The sequence below is a fragment of the Ursus americanus genome, chromosome 22 (assembly GCF_024610735.1).
Source record: "Ursus americanus isolate L20-20 chromosome 22, mUrsAme1.1.p, whole genome shotgun sequence".
Taxonomy (NCBI): domain Eukaryota; kingdom Metazoa; phylum Chordata; class Mammalia; order Carnivora; family Ursidae; genus Ursus; species Ursus americanus.
Genome location: NC_142148.1, coordinates 48,565,370 through 48,586,175, shown reverse-complemented (window position 1 = coordinate 48,586,175; position 20,806 = coordinate 48,565,370). Strand labels below are relative to the sequence as shown.

At 44.5% G+C, this 20,806-nt stretch overlaps 2 protein-coding genes across 21 annotated transcripts in view; one reads left to right on the top strand and one right to left on the bottom strand.

Moving 5' to 3' along the window:
* LOC148108093 (dual oxidase 1-like) overlaps nucleotides 1-1,942 on the bottom strand; it is a 48,395-nt gene extending 46,453 nt beyond the window's left edge. The window contains 1 exon segment of the mRNA XM_087853883.1: nucleotides 1,572-1,942. Within this exon segment, the coding sequence (XP_087710009.1) occupies nucleotides 1,572-1,942 (371 nt within the window).
* LOC123786225 (ral GTPase-activating protein subunit alpha-2-like) overlaps nucleotides 1,818-20,806 on the top strand; it is a 54,884-nt gene continuing 35,895 nt past the window's right edge. For 9 of the 20 annotated variants that reach the window (XR_015721020.1, XR_015721010.1, XR_015721005.1 and 6 more), the window contains exons 1-2: nucleotides 6,170-7,216; nucleotides 20,699-20,747. The gene's annotated coding sequence lies outside the window, so the exon portion shown is untranslated. Of the gene's footprint in view, nucleotides 2,110-6,150; nucleotides 7,217-20,698; nucleotides 20,748-20,806 lie in introns of those variants that run through there. The other 11 variants (XR_015721021.1, XR_015721019.1, XR_015721018.1 and 8 more) reach the window with 6 other exon arrangements.

The window sequence follows — 20,806 nt, the reverse complement described above, 5'->3', positions numbered from 1 at the left end:
CTACCTCTCAGGGGTTTTGTAAGGTTTAAATGAGTTTAATACACTTGACAGCCTCAGAACAGATTCTAGCTCCTAGAAAATGCTTCACAAATGCCCTGATTATTATTACCACCAACAAGCTTTCAGTGGGAGAGCACTGTGGCATGAGTAACATCTTAAAAGATCATTCTGGAAACTGAAGTCAGGAAGTGAAGAGGCTATTGTTAGAAATCCAAGCGAGGGGTGGGGGCAGCATGGGGTCAAGCATGGAGAGAGGGAGAAGGTTAGTTGCCAATGGGTATGATTGGATATGAGGTGGAAAGAAAAAAGTCAAGGATCATATGTAGTATTTGTCTTGAACAACCAAGTGCCAGAAGAGTGGTGTCATTTACCGTGGGGAGAAGACTGAGGGCCTTGGTTTGGATAATCCCGAAAGCAGAGCCTTCCCAAAGTCTATTTGGAAGGTGGTCACAGAAAACTGGAGCGAGGGATAGTGACAAAGGATGTGTCATTGGGCCGTTATTGGGATGACCCATTCGGATGAGTCATTACTATGGGCCACTGGACTCACTCCTCCTGAGGACATGCTTCAGAGTTGTTCCATCAAAGGATAAGGGGTTGGGATGTTTACCTACAGGCCCTAGTCCCTTTGGTGGAGGGGTACCCTTAGAAGAATGAACTTCCCCATATTCCCTGCCCTTCCAGCACTTGCTATAGATTATATGGGCTTCCATTAGCGTTAGAGAAAGCCTTGGGGCAGAAAAGGAAAAGGTGCTGTGGTGGCAGAACAGCCAGCTTAAGTACTTGCTCCAATGCTGTCAAAATTTGGAGCAGCAAAGGATCCGGATGCCAGTAAATAATCCTACAGATCTCTTGTAAGGAATCTCCAGGCCATTTTCCATCTCAAAGTTTTGCTCCAGGTTACAGGCACCTAGCCTTAAAAAACATACCAGTCTGAAAGTCAGGTCCCTTAGGTTCTGGTTCTAGCTAATGGATTGCTATGCGGCCTTGCATAACACAGAGAATGTGCACTTCCTGCAAAGCAAGACACAAGATCCTGAAGAGCCCTCTGAGCAAGGGAACCTAATACCCCAAGTGAGTTGGACCCCACAAACCAAGGGGACTGGCTGGACTCCTCACCCAGCGTCTAGGGATGCCCTTCCTGACGCCAAACCCATTTATTTTAGGGTGAAATTGGACCTCTGGTTTTAGCGTGGTCAAAGGGACTTCCCTCCTTGGTGTGAATCTAGAAGTCAAAAGGAAAAAAAGTTTTCATTTTAAAAGCCTTGAAATTTTCTTACTGAGACGTTCTGCTTCACGTGGCACTAGAGGAAACTCGGTGGGAAGTATGGCCCAAGGAGTGAAGCTTTGGGAGCACTGGACCTCTTCAGGGGTGGGGGTGGTGGTGGGTGGTGGGGGGAGTGGGCAGATGCCATACAGTGGCTTGGGGGACACTGGAAAGGTAAGTCACCGCGCCTTGCTCCCTGGAGAACTACATTTCCCTAAGGGCCTTGCGGCACACAGTGGGGTGAGGAGGAAGTACGTGTTCAGACCCAGCCCATTGACTCCCATCGTACCTAAGACTCGCCAACCTGATTGGAGGGCTCTGTCGCAGTGCATCCTGGGACTTGTAGTACAGAGTGTTCATGGTCCCAGCCTCTGATTCGCGGTGCCAACTCGGCGCTCCAAGAGCGCCCTCGGGAGGCGGAACTAAATCGCGTGCTCGTGCGCCGCACCCGAAGGGCCAGCCGGCACCTCCCGCGGGGCGGGGCTGTCGATTCCGCGCCGACACCGCCTTCCTGCCCCGCCCTTTGCCGTACTGGGCCCGCCCCTCCTTCGTGGAGACACAGTTGAAGCGGCGGCGGCGGTTGCAGCGGCTGTGGCGGCGGTTGCAGAGGCTGTGGCGGCTGCCCCGCGGAGAATGGCGAATGGCCCGTGGGACACGCGCCGACCCAGACCGCATGTAGTGATTCCCGCGGGGCAGGCGCCTCCTGCCCCGCCGGCGGGGCCGGGTTCCCCACAGCGGGATGTTCTCCTGAAGGAGCCACGGAGATGTGAAGTTCCCCCAGAAGGTGCTGGACCCCAAGAAGGACGTGCTGACGCGCTAGAAGCACCTGCGGGCGCTGCTGGGTGAGGAGCGCTCTGGGGCGCCGGGCTCGGGGGCACCTGCCCGGATGTGGGCCGACGAGGGTCGGGCCTGGGATGTGGACGGCATGGGGGTGGGGTGCGGTGGGGGTGGCGTGAGACCCTACTTTCCCGGCCCAGCATTGTTCCACGACAGCGGGCACTCTGGCCCTGGGGCTCTGCCCTGTCGCCCAGAGTGTAAACTTACCCCGGATTCACGCCGGGTCACCTCGAGGCCGGCCGAGCCTTGACTCTCTCCCCTCCCCACCAAATCCTGCACTCCAGGTGCTTCACACACACACACACACACACACACACACACACACGCACACACACACACACACACACACGCTCGAGGCCGGCCGAGCCTTGACTCTCTCCCCTCCCCACCAAATACTGCACTCCTGGTGCTACACACACACACACACGCACACACACACACGCACACACACACACTGAACTGTCACCTCCCATCTCGTTTTTTAACTTTAATTTTTGACTCTGACGCCCTAAGTGACTGAGTCTCCAAGTGTTCCCAGCACAGACTTAATTGAACTGTCATCTCTTTTGTGGGCCCCCTGCCCTTAAATTTTATTTTTACTTTTAGTCGGAGTTTTCAAATACACTGAGCCTCGGAGCGCTCCCAGGATAAATTTAATTTAGCTGTCATCTCTCTTCCTATGCTCCTCTTTTTATTTTTATTTTGGGTCTGGCTGCTTGGGTTTCTTCGTGTCCTTGGTGTGAAGGGGGCTCCTCCTGTCGGAGGAAGGGGTGGCTTTCCTGGGTTCAAGGAGGCGGCTGCTGCTTTATTGCCAGGATGGCAGTGATAGTTATTTGCCTTCTTTCGTTTTTATGGACTGCGGGGTGGAGGTTCTGTGGAGCCCAGGGGGGCCCGCTGTTGACCTGAGATGAAGCTCATCCTTGTGGCTGTGAAGTGTCCACGAGGCTTCCTGTCACCTGCTGCATGTGATCTCTAGCTGCCTTGCTGGGCTGTGTTTTGTTTTCTATTTTCTTCCCTACTTAGTCTTAACTTTTGTGAAGGACCAAACACCTGTGCTGTCTGTAGTGTTTTGAGGGGCTGAGAAAAGGACACCTTGTTTCTCTAGATGTCTTTTTTATTCTTAAAATGAGGAAAAAGCACCCGATTTAGGACACATAGTCTTAATGTGTCTGTCACTTGAAGAAATATGACATAAAAGAATTCATTTTATATGTGAGAATTTTAAATAAAGATCTTGCTCATGAGATTGAAAGTTGCCAATTATTTCTATTTATACCCTGCAAAGTATCTCTGAGGAAACACACACACACACACACACACACACACACACACACACACACACCTGGTTTTGCCAAGTTATTCACAGTCTGGGATTCCTTGAGAGTTACACTATCTTGTTCAGTTTGGAATGAAATGTAAATTAATTACTTACTGTTAAGAGGGATTAGTTTTAGTTTTCAAGACTTTTGAAAGTGAAGCGTGGTGTCCTTGGTAAACTGAAGTGTCTCCTCCCTGTAGTAAAATCTCATGCACACACAGGTTGCGTTGTGCAGAGTTCTTAGTAGTGACTGATTAACACCTACTGCAGGGACATTTTTGATAAAGGAAAGTTGAACAGTATTTTAAAGCATTTGATGCTCTGGGACTTTTTCTGTGCTAGAGAATTTGAACTTTTGTTCTCGGTCTGCAGGATTAAGTTCGCTCCATTTTGTAAAGGCAGAATCAATTAAACCTAGATCAGTTTGGCTTCTCAGAGATTGTTACATTGTTACCATTCTGAGAAAATAGTTTGTTTTCAAGGCTCTGTAATTGTGGTTTCACTTTAAGGTGCAGTATCTTATTTTGAGGAACTTTCTTTTTTCATTTCGTTGAGCTCATTATGACTTCAGTTTTGTACCATAGAGAGGTTCTTTGATATTAGGTTGTTTTTTGTAGATGGCATTTGTTTGTGGAATGACCCAGTGTACTTTATTTTTGCAATCTTTATCCGTAGGGACTACGTTTTTGTAAATGTGTCGAGGAATTCTAGTCATGTCTAATGTAAACTTACGCTAACAACTGTGGTGTAAAGACTTTAAAGAAAAACAGTTCGTTAAGGTTCTAGTTCCTGACACGTAATATACACTATTTATTTGCTACTTAAAAGTCTACTTAGAAAAAATGGCCTCCTGATCTGAAAGACAGGAATTAGCTAAGATCAAGAAAACTATTTGAAGGAAATGAATGGACATTATTGTTGTATTTTTATTTGCATATTTATGTAATACTCTTGCTTTTCACCTGTTTCGTCTTCAAGCGATAATAAAGATGTTCTTTTTTACATACAAAGATGATACCATTGATCTGGATTTGCAGCCTGTGGCTGCATCACTTTGGCTGGTTACTTAGCCTGTCTTTGAACCTCAGTTTCTTTACTCTGTCAAATGGGTCTGGTAATGTCTACCTTGTAAAGGTTATTCCAAGTATGATGTATGAACTACTTCAGCTTTCAGCAGGCATGTAAAGTTTCCTCTGCCATTACTTGCATCCCATCATTAATAGGCTAGGACAAGTATTTTGATAGGTACTTTCCCACACCACCCTTTATATTTTGATAATTGCTATGAATTTGTTCTCTCTCTATGGAAATTAGTCTGTGTTTAAGACAATTGGCTGAAAGACACACATTCATGGTAATGGCTCCATTTAGAACTTGCTTAGCTACTTTAATCTGGCTACATATTGTAGATTGGCCTGAAATTATTAACTTTATTTGACAAGGAGGGAGACTGAGGCGCAGACAGACCTTACAGGGGGCCAAGCTACGGACTAAATGGCCTATATGTATTGTGTTAATTGCAGGTAGAACAAAGAGCTATTAGGTCCCCAGACTTCCATTTCTCCCTGCATGGTTGAAATCATCAATGGAAGAGTAAATGAGTAAATAAAACAAACCAGAAACCAAAAAAAAAAAATTCTGTGCATTGCTATCTTGCTCCAGCAAAGATTACATGCTTAATTAAAAGTTGGGTACCCACTACAAATCCCCATATAGAAATGGTATTGATGTAGCAAGAAGAATTGATGTAATAGTAAGCATATAGTATGGTATGTAATTGGATAGTGGCTTATATGTTGGACTCCATTATAGGGTTTCAAGGGGTCAAAAAAGATCATTAAGAATGGCACAAACAGAAGGGCGTCTTGAAGGAGTTTTACTCGTGCTGGTCCCTGAAGGATGGCTAGACTACTGAGCCACATGTGTGGCTTTTATTTAAAAAAGTAAAAAGAAACCGGTGAAATTAATTTTAATAATACATTTTATTTAATCCTGCAGATCTAATCTGTATCATATCAACAGGTAATCAATACAGGATATTAATATATTTTACGTTCTGTTTTTCATGCCAAGTCTTTGAAATCCAGTGTGTATTGTACACTTATAGCACGTCTCATTTCAAACTAGCTGCTTTTTAAGAGCTCAGTATCTATATATGGCTAGTGGCTGCACACTGGACAGAGCAAAGTTAGAATTTGGGAGGGGCAGCAGGAAGACAGTTCAGGCAAGGGGAGATGGGAGCTGGTAGTGGAAATACACGTGGCAACGATGTAGAAAGGTGAGGAACACCAGGCTGCTCCTCCTCCAGTCCAGTGAGGGAGTCACAAGGTGATGTTGGTCATGAGATGCGGTGCGAGAATTCTTGCCCTGAGGGTGTTCACAGTGTCAGATGCGTGACTAGAGTGCTATGTAGGCCAGGGGTAGGGGCAGGAGAATGAGTTGGACTGGGGGATCTTGGTGGGGGGAGAGGAGTGGTGGCCGGACGGGCAGAAGCTGAGGCAGTTTGGGGGCCAGATCAGAAAAGGTCTCGTTTGTCTGAGTTGGAAGCTTGTATCTTACCTTGCAGGTGAGAGGGCCCGCTTGAAGAACTCTTAGTAGGTCAAATGATAAGATTTGAGAGCTGCCTGCCTGTTAGCAAGGCCAGGAAATTGGATTGGGGGGTGACGGGACAGGTGACACTGCTGGCAGCAAGGGAAGAGACGAATGACAAAGGTCTGAACTAAGGTGCTCCATGAATGGGGGGGGGGGGTGCGATTTCAAAGGACCAATGCAGCAGGAGCTCGTGGTTGCCTAAGTGAAATAATGAAAGAGGTTTGTAGAAGCCAGGCGAGGAGTGATCAGTCTGAAGGAGAAGAGATCTGGGGTAAGAGGCCATGGTCCAGGCAAATCAAGTGACATCGGGCTTGGGCCAAATATTTGGAGACACAGAAGAGAGAACAGTTTCTCACAAATACTCTCTCTATATTGACAGAGTAAAATGGAACATTTTGGTATATTTCCTTTAAAGCATCTGTTGCTTTAGGTAGGGACAAGTTCAATTACAATTTTAAATGTTGCCATTTAAACTTATTTTATTATTAGCATGTTCCTCTCATTTTTTTCCCCTCTCATTTTTATTAACTACAAACATTTGTTGAAATTGTGTACTGTAAGTTAGCTTACCCTTTCCTGGATTGTTAAATTGTTTCCTTCCTTTCTCTCTTTCTTTTGTACTTTTTTCTCTGATATGAATAATACCACTCAAAACATCTTGGGAAGCAGCTTTTTCTATATTTTGTGTTATTTCCTTAGGACAGAGTCCATTGAAGTCAAATGGCTGGGTTTGAACGTGTTTCTGACTTGATTCACTGTGCTCTTTCCTAAGTGTTGCTCCCAATGAGCCTGCCAGCAGCAAGGATTGAGACGACCATTTCCACTGTAGTCCGAGTGGCAATAAACACATTCGTGTAATTTGATAATTGGCGGTAGGCATTTTGGAGAACGGGAGTGTCAGGGAGAGGGCCAGAGGAGTTAGGAGGAGATCCTGGCTAATGATAGGGGAAGGTGAATTTGGTGTTAGGGGTGTTGAGTTTGAGAAAAGGGCAAGATCCAAGTGGACATGTCTAGGAGGTTGTTGGACATGGGGTCTGGAACTTAATAAAAGGATAGAAAGCTGTGGTATGGTTGTTTATTGTCATCATGGTTCCATCAAATCTTCCCACAACCTCTGATGCAGGTCGTGTTCCTACCCTCAACCTGTAGATGAGAAACTGAGGCCCAGCGAGCGTAACTACTTGGCTGTGAGCACCCAGTCGGTAAGTGGCAGAGCTGGGATTCCTGATTATAAAGCCCATGTTATGCCTCTGCTAGTTATTTGACTCAAAAGTATATTTATATATCAGAAAATATATTTACCCACCACAGTGAATATTAATATGTGACCAAAAGCCCTAGAGTTTTTGCATGTCTCCCAAAAATGTTGCTTTGACTTGTGCTGCTCTCTTCCTGGTCTGTCTTACTAGATTCTTCTAGGGAGACTTGAGGCTATATCCGATTTCAGCATGGCAGAAGATAAAAAGACTCCTTTTGTGTTTTGCTGTTCATTGGCCTCTCTGTGCCCTTGGCGGGCCTAGCAGGTGGTAAAATATTTGCATGGACGTTAGTGCCAAAGGACCTTGTACAACCAGAGCAGAGCCCGAGGTGTCATTTCGGGCTCCTCAGCCAGTCTTATTTTGTCTCTCTCATTCAGCCTTGTTTGAAGCAAAGTCATTTTGCCATAAGGCTCCCTTTGCTAATTTTTCATCAATTACTGACGTTTTATATCTGTAGCTTCTAAGATGTAAGATGGACTTTGGACACAGATATGTGTATCACACACACACCAATCCCTGCCTCGAGGGCTCGGGGATGTCTGGAGTTCTGAAGAGAGAAGGGTGAACCTAGGATAAAAGTCCAGTCGAGCTCAGATGGTTTGTTTGGGACAACTGAAAATGGTTGACTTGCTCCTTTTATTCTGGGAAAACAGCTAATTGATCGGCCCAGAATATTTTGATGTAAACTTTTGTAATTTGTATTTTTATTTTGTTTGTAAGTGCTTTACTTGCAGTTGGGCATAAATACTTTTACTGGCTGTTTAGAGTACTGATCTTTCCATAGATAAAACCGTAGAGAATTGTTTATTTAAAAAATGGACTCTCAAAATAGCAAATTGATTCAATTTAAGTTTTTAAATTATGCTTTAAAGGAGGAATATGTTATTGTACTGTAAAATTAATAATCTATAAATGTGGTAGACAGCTATGCTGTCTTTGGATTTTAAAAAGTTTCAGTTCCGGGGCGCCTGAGTGGCCCAGCGGTTAAGCGTCTCCCTTTGGCTCAGGGCATGATCCCGGCATTATGGGATCGAGCCCCACATCAGGCTCCTCTGCTATGAGCCTGCTTCTTTCTCTCCCACTCCCCCTGCTTGTGTTCCCTCTCTCGCTGGCTGTCTCTATCTCTGTCGAATAAATAAATAAAATCTTAAAAAAAAAAAAAGTTTCAGTTCCACAGACATTTTTTTCAAGAGTGTATGAGTGAGTGCGTGTGTGTGTCTGTCTGTCTGTTTGCTCAGGAGGGCTGTATGTTCAGAGGTGAATAAGGCAGAAGCCCAGGACCTCTGGTTTAATAGGAGAGGTAGACACAGAAGCAACTACATTTCCCATGAAGGTGTTAGTGCCTCGGTGGAGCGGGTGAAACCGTAGAGGTGGCCACACACGCACGGTGCAGAGGAGGCACAGCAGAGAGGCCTCTTGGAGAGTCGCCAGTGCTTCTTCCTGAGGGAGATGAGGTCCGAGGTGGGTTTGGAATGACGAATACGGGGTTTTCCCAGTGGACAAGTCGGGGATGAAAGGACTGCAGAGAGAGGAACTTGTGTGAAGGTAATGGTGTGGCCACCATGGAGTTACGTGTACAATGGCTTTTATCCTGTGGTGTGTGTAGATGTTGGGAACCGGGAAGATGTAGGTAGAGAATAGGAGCCAAATCTGACGTGTCCCCTTGGTGAGTGGCCCGAGAGTGTCAGACTCCCTGATTTTGAAACATGGGTCCCGGGAAAGTCCGAGCTTCCGTCCTTTTGGATTGCAAACCCTGAGGGTGTAGCACGGGCTGCCAGCGTTCATCTTTCCCCAGAGTAGAGGGAACCTACTGCAAATCGAATTCATAATCAGAGGGAAGTGGGACAGAGGGATGGAGGGTGAGACGAGCGCACTGGACTGTGTGAGCTGAGAGGTTCCCCATGTCTGTGCCATCTCCACCCCTGAGCTTCTCGGTCGGCAGGTGCCAGTAACACCCTGTTTTTGCTTTAGTTAGCTTGAGTCCTATTTCTGGGTCATGGGATGGAAAGAATACAGATTAATATGCCTGAAAGAGAGGGGGGAAATCCCAGATCAAGGATGGGTGGGTGGGTGCATATGTGTGGATATGCTTCTCATATTTTTTAAGAGCTGAGCAAATTTCCGTGTAGATATACGTAGAAGAAGGAACTAATAAAAGAGCAAAATTGAAGAAACAGTGCAGAGAAAGGGAATACAAATGGAGAAAGGTGGGGTCTTCAGTGGGATCAAGAGTGTGGGACGGGAGATCAGGCTTGACAAGAGGGACACTGCTTCCTCTAAGGCCACTTGGAGGAATTAAGAATGGGGTCCTAGATGTGGAGGGAGCTCTCACACCATGGCCTGTGTTTTCTCTGTGAAGGTAAGAGGTAGAGTCAACCAACTGCTGAGCCAGTTTTCTTGCTGGTGAGGTGATAGGAACTGAGGATGTCTTGTTCCCTCTCCTGTGCCATGCATCCCCTTAAAATAAAGGAAATACTGTAATCTGTAAGACTTATTATTGTTGTTCTTTGGGGGAGCAATCTCATAAATGCATTTAACTTATGCATTCAGTACTGGGCCAGAAGCCGGGGAATGTATGTATATAAAACGAGGACAGTTCAGGTAGTGCACATGTTGTCTGGCCTTCCACTCAGTGACCATGTGTCCCAGAGTGCAGCAGGTGGGCCCAGGGAAGTGCTGTGTTCTCAGTGGTCCTCTTTCTTTCGTGTCTCTCAACTGTGTGACCGTCTGTCCTACTGGGTGTGGCTCTAGTGGTTAGGGGTAATTTTGATCTTCTCCATTTTTGCCTTGAATGCGGTTTAACCTCACGTAAGATGTGCTTTTGCAAAATGTTTTCTAATATTCTCATTGGATCAATATGCTGCCTTAAGCTACCAGTTCAGAAAGGACTTACCTTTTAGATTCTTAGTCAGGCTTTGTTTCTGACTTAGTTCTGAATGCCCATTTCAATTTTTTAACTGTGATTTTTACAAAAGAGATATTTCATAACCATTTTTATGTCTTTTATATTTTTTTAGAAACTGAAACCACATCTGAGAGATATTTTAAAAGTAGTTGTAATTTTTAACAGTAAATACGTAATTTTGCTATTGCAACCATGGTTTAGCTTAAAAGATAAGGAGCCCTTTGATGTTGTCTTGTGTTTGATTTTAAGTGATGGCACATATTCACTGAACTTCAACCATGGTTTGAAGGACACATAGGTACTAGTGACATTGCCTGTGCCCAAACGTGGGAGCCATGATAATGTGCCACTCAGGTCTCTGCTGTGGGGATCATGACTGACTAAGAGCTCCAGCTGCTGCTCTCTGATTCACCAGCAAAGCTTAGCCAAAGCTAGGCTTCTCTTGGGTTACTTGCACTTACTGAGCAAGCAGGAGTACTAATGTGGTCCACCCATGCAAGAGCCACATGCCTCTGAAGGGTGACTTTGGCTTGAGGACTCCGCATGGGTGTGGTAAGACCTTCTCAGGACTGAGTTGGAGTCTGAGACTCTTCCTCCCCAACCCTCCTTCCATCCCCCTCTCCTTCGCCGGGGGTCAGACCTGCACTGTGGTTGAATCCTCTCCCGGCCTTCTCAGGTCTTTCCCCTTTCCCTTCACAGACAGTTCCCCCAATCAGTCTCCTACATGTGTAATCCTGTCTTGGTGTCTACTTCTCAGGGAGCCCAAAGTTGACACACCATCCCTTTCCCAGAAGGTGTTGCCCATCCTACCATCTAAAACCCTTCTGGGAGACAGCACGAGCACACTCCATCTTCCACATAAACTCGATCTATCCCTCCGCCCTGAAATGCTATTTCCTCAGAATTCCCACAGCATTTGGAACTTTGCATTTGGCATTGATGGCCTTTGGCTTTGTGTCTGCAGGATATCACCTACTAGTTGATAAATACACTGAGAACATGAAGAGCTTCTTGTTCATCTTGATTCCTTTTGGTAACATACTTCCTTATTTGTAATCGTAGTAATTAGCATTTAATCAGCACTCTCCAGGTGCCAAACACTGCCAGAAATACTTTTACATGGATTAACTCATGTAATCCTCCCAAATGGGATCGGTAATATTATTATCCTCATTTTACAGATGAGACACAGAGAGGATAAGAATCTTGTTCAAGGTTATGCAGCTGGTAAGTGACAGAGTCAGGACTTGAACCCAGGCAGCTGGCTCCAGAGTTCCCTTGTTCATTTAGCAGTTATTTTTTATCCAGACAGAATATGTGCCAGGGGCTATACACAGTGTTGGGGATGCCAGAACTTGCAATCCAAGTCTAGAATAAATAACTATTAAAAAAGCAAACAAACCCAAAATGTGATTTCCAAATAGACGGGTGTAAGTCTGTGGGGGAGTAGCAGCCACCTGATGTTTTGAAAATTTTCTAAAAGCTTTCCTGCACCAAAGATTGTTTTCACAAGCCAGATGTTCCCGTCATTAGTGATTTGAGACCGAGAATTAAGGCCTCTTGAAGGAGCCCCCTAACCTTCTCCCTTGTGTACGTGCACTCATTATCAGACCTACCGTCTGATCCCGAGGGGAACAGCTGTGAGAAAGGACTATTTGTGTGGACAAAAGGGAGAAGAGGTTGGGAAAAGAGGTCCGGGGAGAGGGGCAGCCGGACCAGAGGGCTGTGGGTAAGGATAGCCTTGGGTGAGGCTTCTTTCATGGAAACAAAATTGCAGAGACACTATTGTAAAATTTTAAATATGCAGAAACCGAAACTGAGTCACTATCCCCCCAAAAGGACTGGTTATAAGTAGTAAAAATTCTTTCAATGAGATCTTTGATAGTGTTTTTAAGACAGCATGGAAGAGAGGGGAACAGATGACATATGTTGCTTCGTTACAACTTTTTAAAGGGATTAACGTGTTTTATTTATGTCTGGTCATACTTCTGGAACAAACAGTGTAGACCTCTATTTTCCATGGACTTCATATCTGATAAGATAAGGATGTGTTTGGGTTAGTTCGGCTGATGTAGTAGAACTTGTGCTGAACTTCGGGGTAGAAGTAAAATATCACCTCGTGTGTGTGTGTGTGTGTGTGTGTGTGTGTGTGTGTGTGTGTGTGTGTGTGTGTGTGTCTGTGTGCCAGATTGCAGCTATTTATTTTGGAAAGAATGGTTCCATTCCTCTCTTCCTGCTCCTTAAATAAATATGTACCCAAACAGACACATCATTTTAACCGAAGTAAGTAAATAACGAACTGGAAAAATATTTGAAATTTATAGGAGAGGATGTAGTTATAACCTCAGTACATAGAGAGCTCCTACATATTAATAGGAGAAATTAGAACAGATGTTTAAAGTATACATATATATGTCACAAATGAAGAAATGACAAGAACCAATGTTTTAAATGTCACTTCAGTTATCTAGGATATATAAACTTACAAATAAAAAAGCATCTACCGATGATTTTAGCAAAGTTGCTGTTGTGTATGTTTCTTCCCTTAATGATTCCTCCCGGTTATCCGTATTTGCTTTCCAATACACCTTTGATAGGATTCTGATTTGGTATGATCTCTCTGGAAAGTAATTTGTTGGTATGTGCCAATGGTCTTAAAAAATGTACATATCATTTGACCTAATTTCCTTTTGTAGGAAATGATGATAGGTTTACTTAAAGGCGATTAAGAAATGCATTGCAGCATTGTTTTCACGTTTAAAATTTTGTTTATTGAGGTAAATTTCACATACTATAAAATTAATTATTTTCAAGTGAACAATTCAGTGGCATTTAGAACATTTGCAGTGCTGTGTAATCACCCCACCTCTGTCTAGTTCCAGAGCAGTTTTATCACTCCAACAGAAAACCTTGTACCCATTAAGCAGTCGCTCATTCCCTCCTCCCTCCAGCCCCTGGCAAGCAGCTCTGTGTGTTTAACCAGCTGAGGTTTTTTTTTTCCTCCTAAAAATCATTCTGCTCCACCAGGGTGATAGTACAATAGACCCTTGAACAACGGGTTTGAACTGCATGGGTCGACTTCTATGTGGATTTTTTTTTTTTTTGATAATAACAGTACAGGACTGTAAATGTATTTTATCTTCCTTATGATTTTCTTAATAACCTTTTCTTTTCTCTAGCTTACTTTATTGTAAGAATACAGCATATCATGTGCATATTACATATATACGAAATATGTGTTAATTGTTTATGTTATTGGTGAGGCTTCTGGTGAACAGTAGGCTGTTATGAGTTAAGTTTTGGGAGAGTCAAAAGTTGCATGCAGGGAGTAGATAGCCCCAATCCTTGCATTGTTCAAGGGTCAGCTGTATATGTTGAGCATATTTATATGAGTGAGGACTCTTGGTTGCAAGTGGCAGAAACTCAAACTAACTTAAAAGGGGGAGATTTAATGATACACACAACTACTGTAGGGGAACATTTGGCTTTAAGTACATATGACTGTTGATAGGGATGTAAGTGGAGTCCAGGACACTCACCCATTCTCACCTCCACTCTCTTTTTTGACCTCCCTCTTGGTGAAAAATACTCCTTCCACTCTTGGTTCTATGTCCATTTGTTTCCTTTCTGTGGTTTTCCTTCGTTCTCAGGCTGACTCTTCCAGGTGCAGGAGAGATGGTCCCTGAAAGCTAGTGACCCTTGAGAAGAGTGTGGCTCCTCTAGGGCCCCAGGTCCTGAGACCATGCTGATTGGCTTTACTTGGGTCATGGGCCCATTCCCGTGGGAGATGGGGTACTCTGCTTGGCCAGCCTGGATATCATTTGCCCCGTTCCTAGAAACGGAATCTCATTCTGGCTCGTATATTCCTGAGAAAGTGGTTCTGGAAAGGCATTCTGATACATTCCCACACAAAATAGTACTGCTCATATCTCTGCTCATGCCCATGTATATATCACAAGGGCATTGACTTTGTTGATAATCCTCGGGCATTGAGAAAACTTTACATGACGTTTTATAAGTTCTACTTAAGACTGTGGGAGTTATATTTGAGGATTTATCTAATTTGAGGGAAGTAAGGGTTTTCCTTGTAATAAATGGATTTACCACTCTTTGAATTCTATCTGTGTTAGTATACATTTTTTTAAGTCATTCCACAGGTAGATACTGAGGGTTTGCTGTGTGCCAAATAAACCTCCAGTTTAATGAGCTTTTCATTCATTCGGGCAGATGGACAATAAATAACAAGTAAATGTATAATTTCAGGTAATGATTATAGAAAAATGAAGCTTGATGGGGTATGTGTATGCTGGTCTAGGCAGCAGGGTCAGGGAAGGCCTCTCTGAAGAGGGGTTAGAGTCAAGATCGGGTTAAGCAGGGAATAGCTTGGTGATTATTTATGGGGTAGTGTTCCAAACAGAGGGAACAGTAAGTGCAAAGGCTCTGAGTCATAAATAGGCTTGAGAATCTAATGGAAGTCAGTAGAGTTGGAGGAGTTGTGGGTGGGGGAGGAAAGGGTAGGACCAGGTGGGGCTTGTAGGTCTCATTGAGGATTTGGGATTTTCCTCTAACTAAGGTGAGATGGGGAGCCCCAGGGGGAGGACAAGCAAGGGAGTGACCTGAGTTGAACTTCAGGACCTTTCTTTGTAAAGTCTTTCTTTTCTTTTGGCTTACTTTATAAAAAGTGTGATCCTTTGCCCCAATTCTTAGCAGTGACTGGAGACAGAAAAGGGAAGAGGTAAGAGAAAGAAGTGGTGCTGGAGAAGCGAAATGAGTAGCTGTGGAAGCCGTGGCAGAAGCAGGTTTGCAGAAGGTAGGCACATGTGGCCCGTGTCTGTCCTTATTGTGGCAGCAAGCAGTGATGAGAAGACAGGCTGGGAACACTGCAGGCCATGGGACAGGAAAGCTAGACTGCTGTGGGGCCATGTAGCGGGGCCCACACAGCAGCCCAAGCTTGTAACAGTATGGAGGTGGACTTGCTGTGTTTCCCCAAATTTCAGTAAGAGGCAAGAAGCAGATATATTAGAGAGTACCCCTGGGATGGCTGGGTGGCTCAGTTGGTTAAGCGTCTGACTCTTGATTTCAGCTCAGGTCATGATCTCAGGATTGTGAGATTGAGCCCTGCATGGGCTCTGTGCTGGGCTCCTGCATAAGATTCTCTCTCTCAGTCTCCCTCTGCTCCTGCTCTCCACTGCCCCCCTCCCCGGTGTGCACACAGTTTCTCTTTGTCTTAAAAAAAAAAAAAAAGTACCCCTGATTTTGACAAAACGTGGAGATAGATCTGCCAGTTGCCAGAAAAGAATGAGCACAGGAAAATGTTGATTGGTCAGGGTCATATTAATTTATCTATATCATGATTGCAAAGAGAAGCCAGTGGTTGGCTCAATTTCAGGAACCGACCAAATTAGGGCCCCATTTGTACTTTATATTGTGTTTCTTTTTTTTTTTTTTTTAAGTTTTTTTTTTTTAGGTTTTTTTTTTTTGTTTTTTTTTTTTTAGATTTTATTTATTTATGTGACAGAGAGACAGCCAGTGAGAGAGGGAACACAGCAGGGGAGTGAGAGAGGAAGAAGCAGGCTCCCAGGGGAGGAGCCCGATGTGGGACTCGATCCCGGAAGACCGGGATCACGCCCTGAGCCGAAGGCAGACGCTTTAAGGACTGCGCTACCCAGGCGCCCCTATATTGTGTTTCTTAATGGAAAGACCTGAGGGAGTCTTGATCTCTGGCTCAGTGTAGCTTGAAGAGATATGATTTTTATCTCTTATATACCTGTGTAAAATATTCCTTGAAAAATCAAGCCAATAATGTCACACTGCACAATCTGCTCTGTATTTAGGTGACAGGATAGTGTAGCCTGGGGAGCTAGACTGGGTTTGGATCCTGGCGCTGTTCTCCCAGCTGTTGCTCCTTGGTCAAGTGACTTCACCTCTCTCTGACTCAGCTTTCTCCTGTCAGCCTCAAACAGGTTAACATGTATCCTGGGATTTCAGGACAGAGTATGGCACATAATATGTGCTCAGTAAATATTAGCTGCTGTCATCACCTTCTTATTTGTTTTATGTAGTCTATTTTGGAAATCCTTACATGTTAGCACACTTATTTCTACCTCAGTGTTATTTATAAAAAAATCTTTCTTTTACTTGAGTAGAGTTGACACACAGTATCACGTTAGTTTCCGATGTACAACGTAGTGATTGGCTCGTCACAAGCGTAGCTGCCATCTGTCACCGTACAGCACTATTACAGTAGCACTGACTGTATTCAATATGCTGTGCCTTTCGTCCCCGTGACTCGTTCATTCCATAACTGGAAGCCTGTACTACACTCCCCGTCACCCATTTCACCCATCCCTCTACCCCCTTTCTTCTTACAACCATCAGTTCGTTCTCTGTATTTATAGGTTTGATTCTGCTTTTTGTTTGCTTGCTTATTCACTTGTTTTGTTTTTTTTAGATTACACATGTGAGTGAAATCATACAGCACTTGTCTTTCTCTGACTTATTTCGCTTAGCATAATACCCTCTAGGTACTTCCATGCTGTTATAAATATCAAGATCTCGTACTTTTTTATGGTATGGAGTAATATACCCTCGTACGTATGTACCACTTCTTCTTCTGTTGATGGACACTTGGGCTGCTTCCATATCTCAGCTATTTTAGTAATGCTGCCGTGGGCATAGGGACGCATATATGCTTTCAGAATGTTGAGTCTGGTTCATAAACTGCCACAACAGTTGTGGGAACTCTGGAGGGGAGCCAGGTTCGGGAGGTAGGAGGATGAGTGCAGCTTTGGGCAGTCTGAGTTGTGGTGCCCGTGGGACACCCCAGATGTGGGTTCTGGCTGGGCAGTAAAAATGTAGGAATGGGAGCGTGGGAGAAGAGAGGTGCAATCATGCTGTTGCCAAGGGATGTGTTCTTCATAGAGTGACAGTTAAGGATTTGGGGTAACTGCTTCTTTTATTGGGCAGATAAAGAGGAAAGATAAAGGAGCAGTGTGTGAAGCTGGGAAGGGGCTTCGATGCCAGGAAAGCAGTTTGTCACAGAAAGCCAGAGAAGAGTGAATTTCAAGGAATGAAATGTTGGCAACGTTTAAGAATGCAAAAGTTGTGGGGCAGCTGGATTAGGAAGTGGTAGTGCATCAAGGAGCTTGTCACTGAGCACTGAAAGAAAAATCTAGGTGAGTGGGGGGATCCTAAGCCAGCAGAGAGATGGAGTGAGTGGGGGTGAGACTGGAGGCACAAGAATACCCTTTTAGAAAGTGTGATGGTGAAGACAGGGGACTGTAACTCAGGGCGTAGCGTGGTCAGGGGAGGGTTTTACAGGCTGCATTTACTGTTTGCAGGCTGACTAAACGGAGATAACTGGTGGTGCACGATGGTGGGGATGTGGGCTGATGTAGGGTCAGGTATACAGAAGAGGATGCAGAGAGGAATGTATGGGTGTCCTGACTGCTTCTGCAGAACCTAAGGCAGACGTCAGGCATGGAGGGGAAAGAACGTGGTGCGAGGCGCTGTGGTGGTCTCGGACACAGACCAGATGGCTCAGAGTCTGACAGAATGCTCCGGCTTCTAGACGGTCATCAATCAAATACGGGCACGTGCCCAAGGATGCCAACAAGGGGTTTTGTTTTTTGTTTTTAAATGAATTGCTCAGTTTTTTCCCCTGTGAGTTATAAATTGACGTAAATCTTGAGCTTAATTTTTTTCCAAATTGGTAGAAAATTCAAATAGGAAACAATCTGACTTTTACCCTGTTTCCTAGTTTTGCTCCACTTAACTTTTTTTCACAGGTGTGTGGAGGAAAAAAGTGTGATATTATGGGTAATCAAAATAGCAAAGAAAGATATTAGAATCCCTTTTTTAAGAAAAAGTCTTAAACCATGGGGCGCCTGGGTGGCACAGCAGTTGGGCGTCTGCCTTTGGCTCAGGGCGTGATCCCGGCATTATGGGATCGAGCCCCACATCAGGCTCTTCTGCTGGAAGCCTGCTTCTTCCTCTCCCACTGCCCCTGCTTGTGTTCCCTCTCTCGCTGGCTGTCTATATCTCTGTCGAATAAATAAATAAAATCTTTAAAAAAAAAAAAGAAAAAGAAAAAGCCTTAAACCAAAAAACCCCATTTGAAAGCTCCTCTGTCCCTCCTTCTTTCCCCTTTTGCTCTTTCTGTCCTTTTAGAAAAAAATGTAGTTGTTGAAGAGTGTATCAGTTAGTTTGTGCTGCATAACAGATTACATTACAAACCATCCCAAAGCTAAGTGCCGTAATAAAACAACCAGTCATTTTGCTTACAATTTTCTGGGTTTCTTGGGCAGTTCTGGTTTAGGCTTGCACATGCCTCTCACATCGGCTGGTGGTAGATGGCCTCATTTACGTGTCTCGTGGTTGGCATGCTGTTGACCAGGGCACTCCATGCTTGCAGGCTATCTTGAGCTCCTTTCGATGTTGGCCATAGGGTTCCAAGCTTAGCTGGTGCCTAAGGTTTTTCAAACTCATGCTTGCTTCACGGTTGTTAATGTCCCATTGACCAGAACAAGTTCCGTGCCTCTCTGATGCAAATAGAGAAATAGACATCTCTTGCTAGGAGAGGAAAACTCTGCATTCTTGCAGTCTACTACAAAGAATCATCATGAAGAACCAATAAAACTAGGATTGAGATTTTAAAGTTTCTTGCTTTTAATACAATTTGTGTTTCGATTGGAATACCAGGAAGAAAATATAGCAAAACAACAGAAAGAAGGAAAATGTTTGCTGTGAATCATGAAATCATCTTATGATAACGTCAGCCTTCCGTTATTTAGGCCAAAACCCGAGTTTATTGGCTCTACCTTCAAATACATCCAGAGTCATTGGCCTCTTCTCACTGCCCGTGCTGGTATTGCTGGTGCTCCCATTATCCTCACGCAGATTATTGCAGTTATTCTCAGAAATGGTCTTCCCCTTTCCACACTTGTGACCTACACCCCCCCCCCCAGTCCCTGCCAGAGTCTCTTCAGAAGAGCAGCTGGAGTGATGCTTTAAAAATATGACTCTGCACCCTCAAATAGCTTCCCAGTTGTGGAACTCATTACGATGGCCTCAAGCCCCACCTACCTGCCAGCCTTTACCCTACCGCTTTCTAACCTCACCTGTAGCAATTCTCCCCCTTCGCTGTAGACTCAAGGGCCTTCTCGCTGTTTCCTGACCATGCCAGACTTGCTCAGCCATAAGGAGTTTGCACTGTCCAATCCCTCTGCCCGGAACAAATTTCTCCCAAATGTCCATATGGCTTATTTCTTTACCCCCAAATGTCCATGTGTTTCTCTTCCTTACCTGTTGCAGATCTTTGCTCGGATGTCATCTTATCAGCAAGGTGTACTTCCCTGGTCAGAATTGAATACTGCCTGTTTGGGCATTCCCCATTAGCCTTTCCTCTTGGTTTTCTCATTTACTGAATGCCTCCTACTGCCAGAATATAAGCTTCCTCAGGGCATGGTTTTTTGTGTTTTGTATCACTCCTGTATCCTCAGGGCCTGGAAGAATCTCTGACACAGAGACATTCTTTCGTATTTGTTCAATGAACGAATGCCATCTTACCTTACTTCCTAGAGCTGTGGGCATTCCGTTAGATAGGGGTCCACAACTTAGAACTGGCTGCTTGTTTTGACAAATAAGTTGTTGGACACAGCCATACCAGTGCATTTATGTTACCCATGGCTGCTTTTGCACCATCGTGGCAGCGTTAAATGATTACAAGAGGGGCCTAAAACATACACTCCCTGGCCCTTTGCAGAAAAGGTTACCACTTCCCAAGTTAGAGGCTGAATGACAAGCTCTTAGCGCAGGGCCCCCGGCAGAGGGACTGGACAATAAATGTAACTGGCTGCTGTAGGTTTTGTATTTTCTCTTATTGTCACTATCGAAAGAACACTGCACGTGACCTGAAGACATGCGTGGCTTTTCAGTTATGACTGCTCTGTGCCTCTTCACATCAAAAAAGCTAGAACTCTTTCTTTGCATCTGCTGTGCATTCCTTCATAATTTGAGCTCATAAGTAATTGAGAAACAAATAAATTGCATTCCACAGGTTGACAGTGATTTGGGAAATGTGGAGGCTGTGGTTAAACAGCTAGTGAAGAATGGCTCTGCTAGGTGTGGACTCAGGTGCTGTGGCTTGGGTGTTTATCTACATTCCCAACAGGGGTTCCACGTTACCTCCTGGTAGTTTTTGAATAAATGAGTGTGTGTTCAAGCCTCAGTGTTTTCAAGATAACGTAATTTTTTTTTAAAGATTTTATTTATTTATTCGACAGAGATAGAGACAGCCAACGAGAGAGGGAACACAGGCAGGGGGAGTGGGAGAGGAAGAAGCAGGGTCATAGCGGAAGAGCCCGATGTGGGGTTCGATCCCAGAACACCGGGATCACGCCCTGAGCCGAAGGCAGACGCCTAACCGCCGTGCCACCCAGGCGCCCCCAAGATAACATAATTTTTAATATCTTAAAATGTACACATTGTCATGATAACTAATTTTTTTTTATACATTCTAGGGAATAAGAAGTCAGAAAGGGAGGAGCTGGACTCCATCCTCTTTTTGAGGTAAGTTTTTGTTAAATTCATTTAGCTTTTGAGATTCTTGTTGAAAATGTGGTACTTTA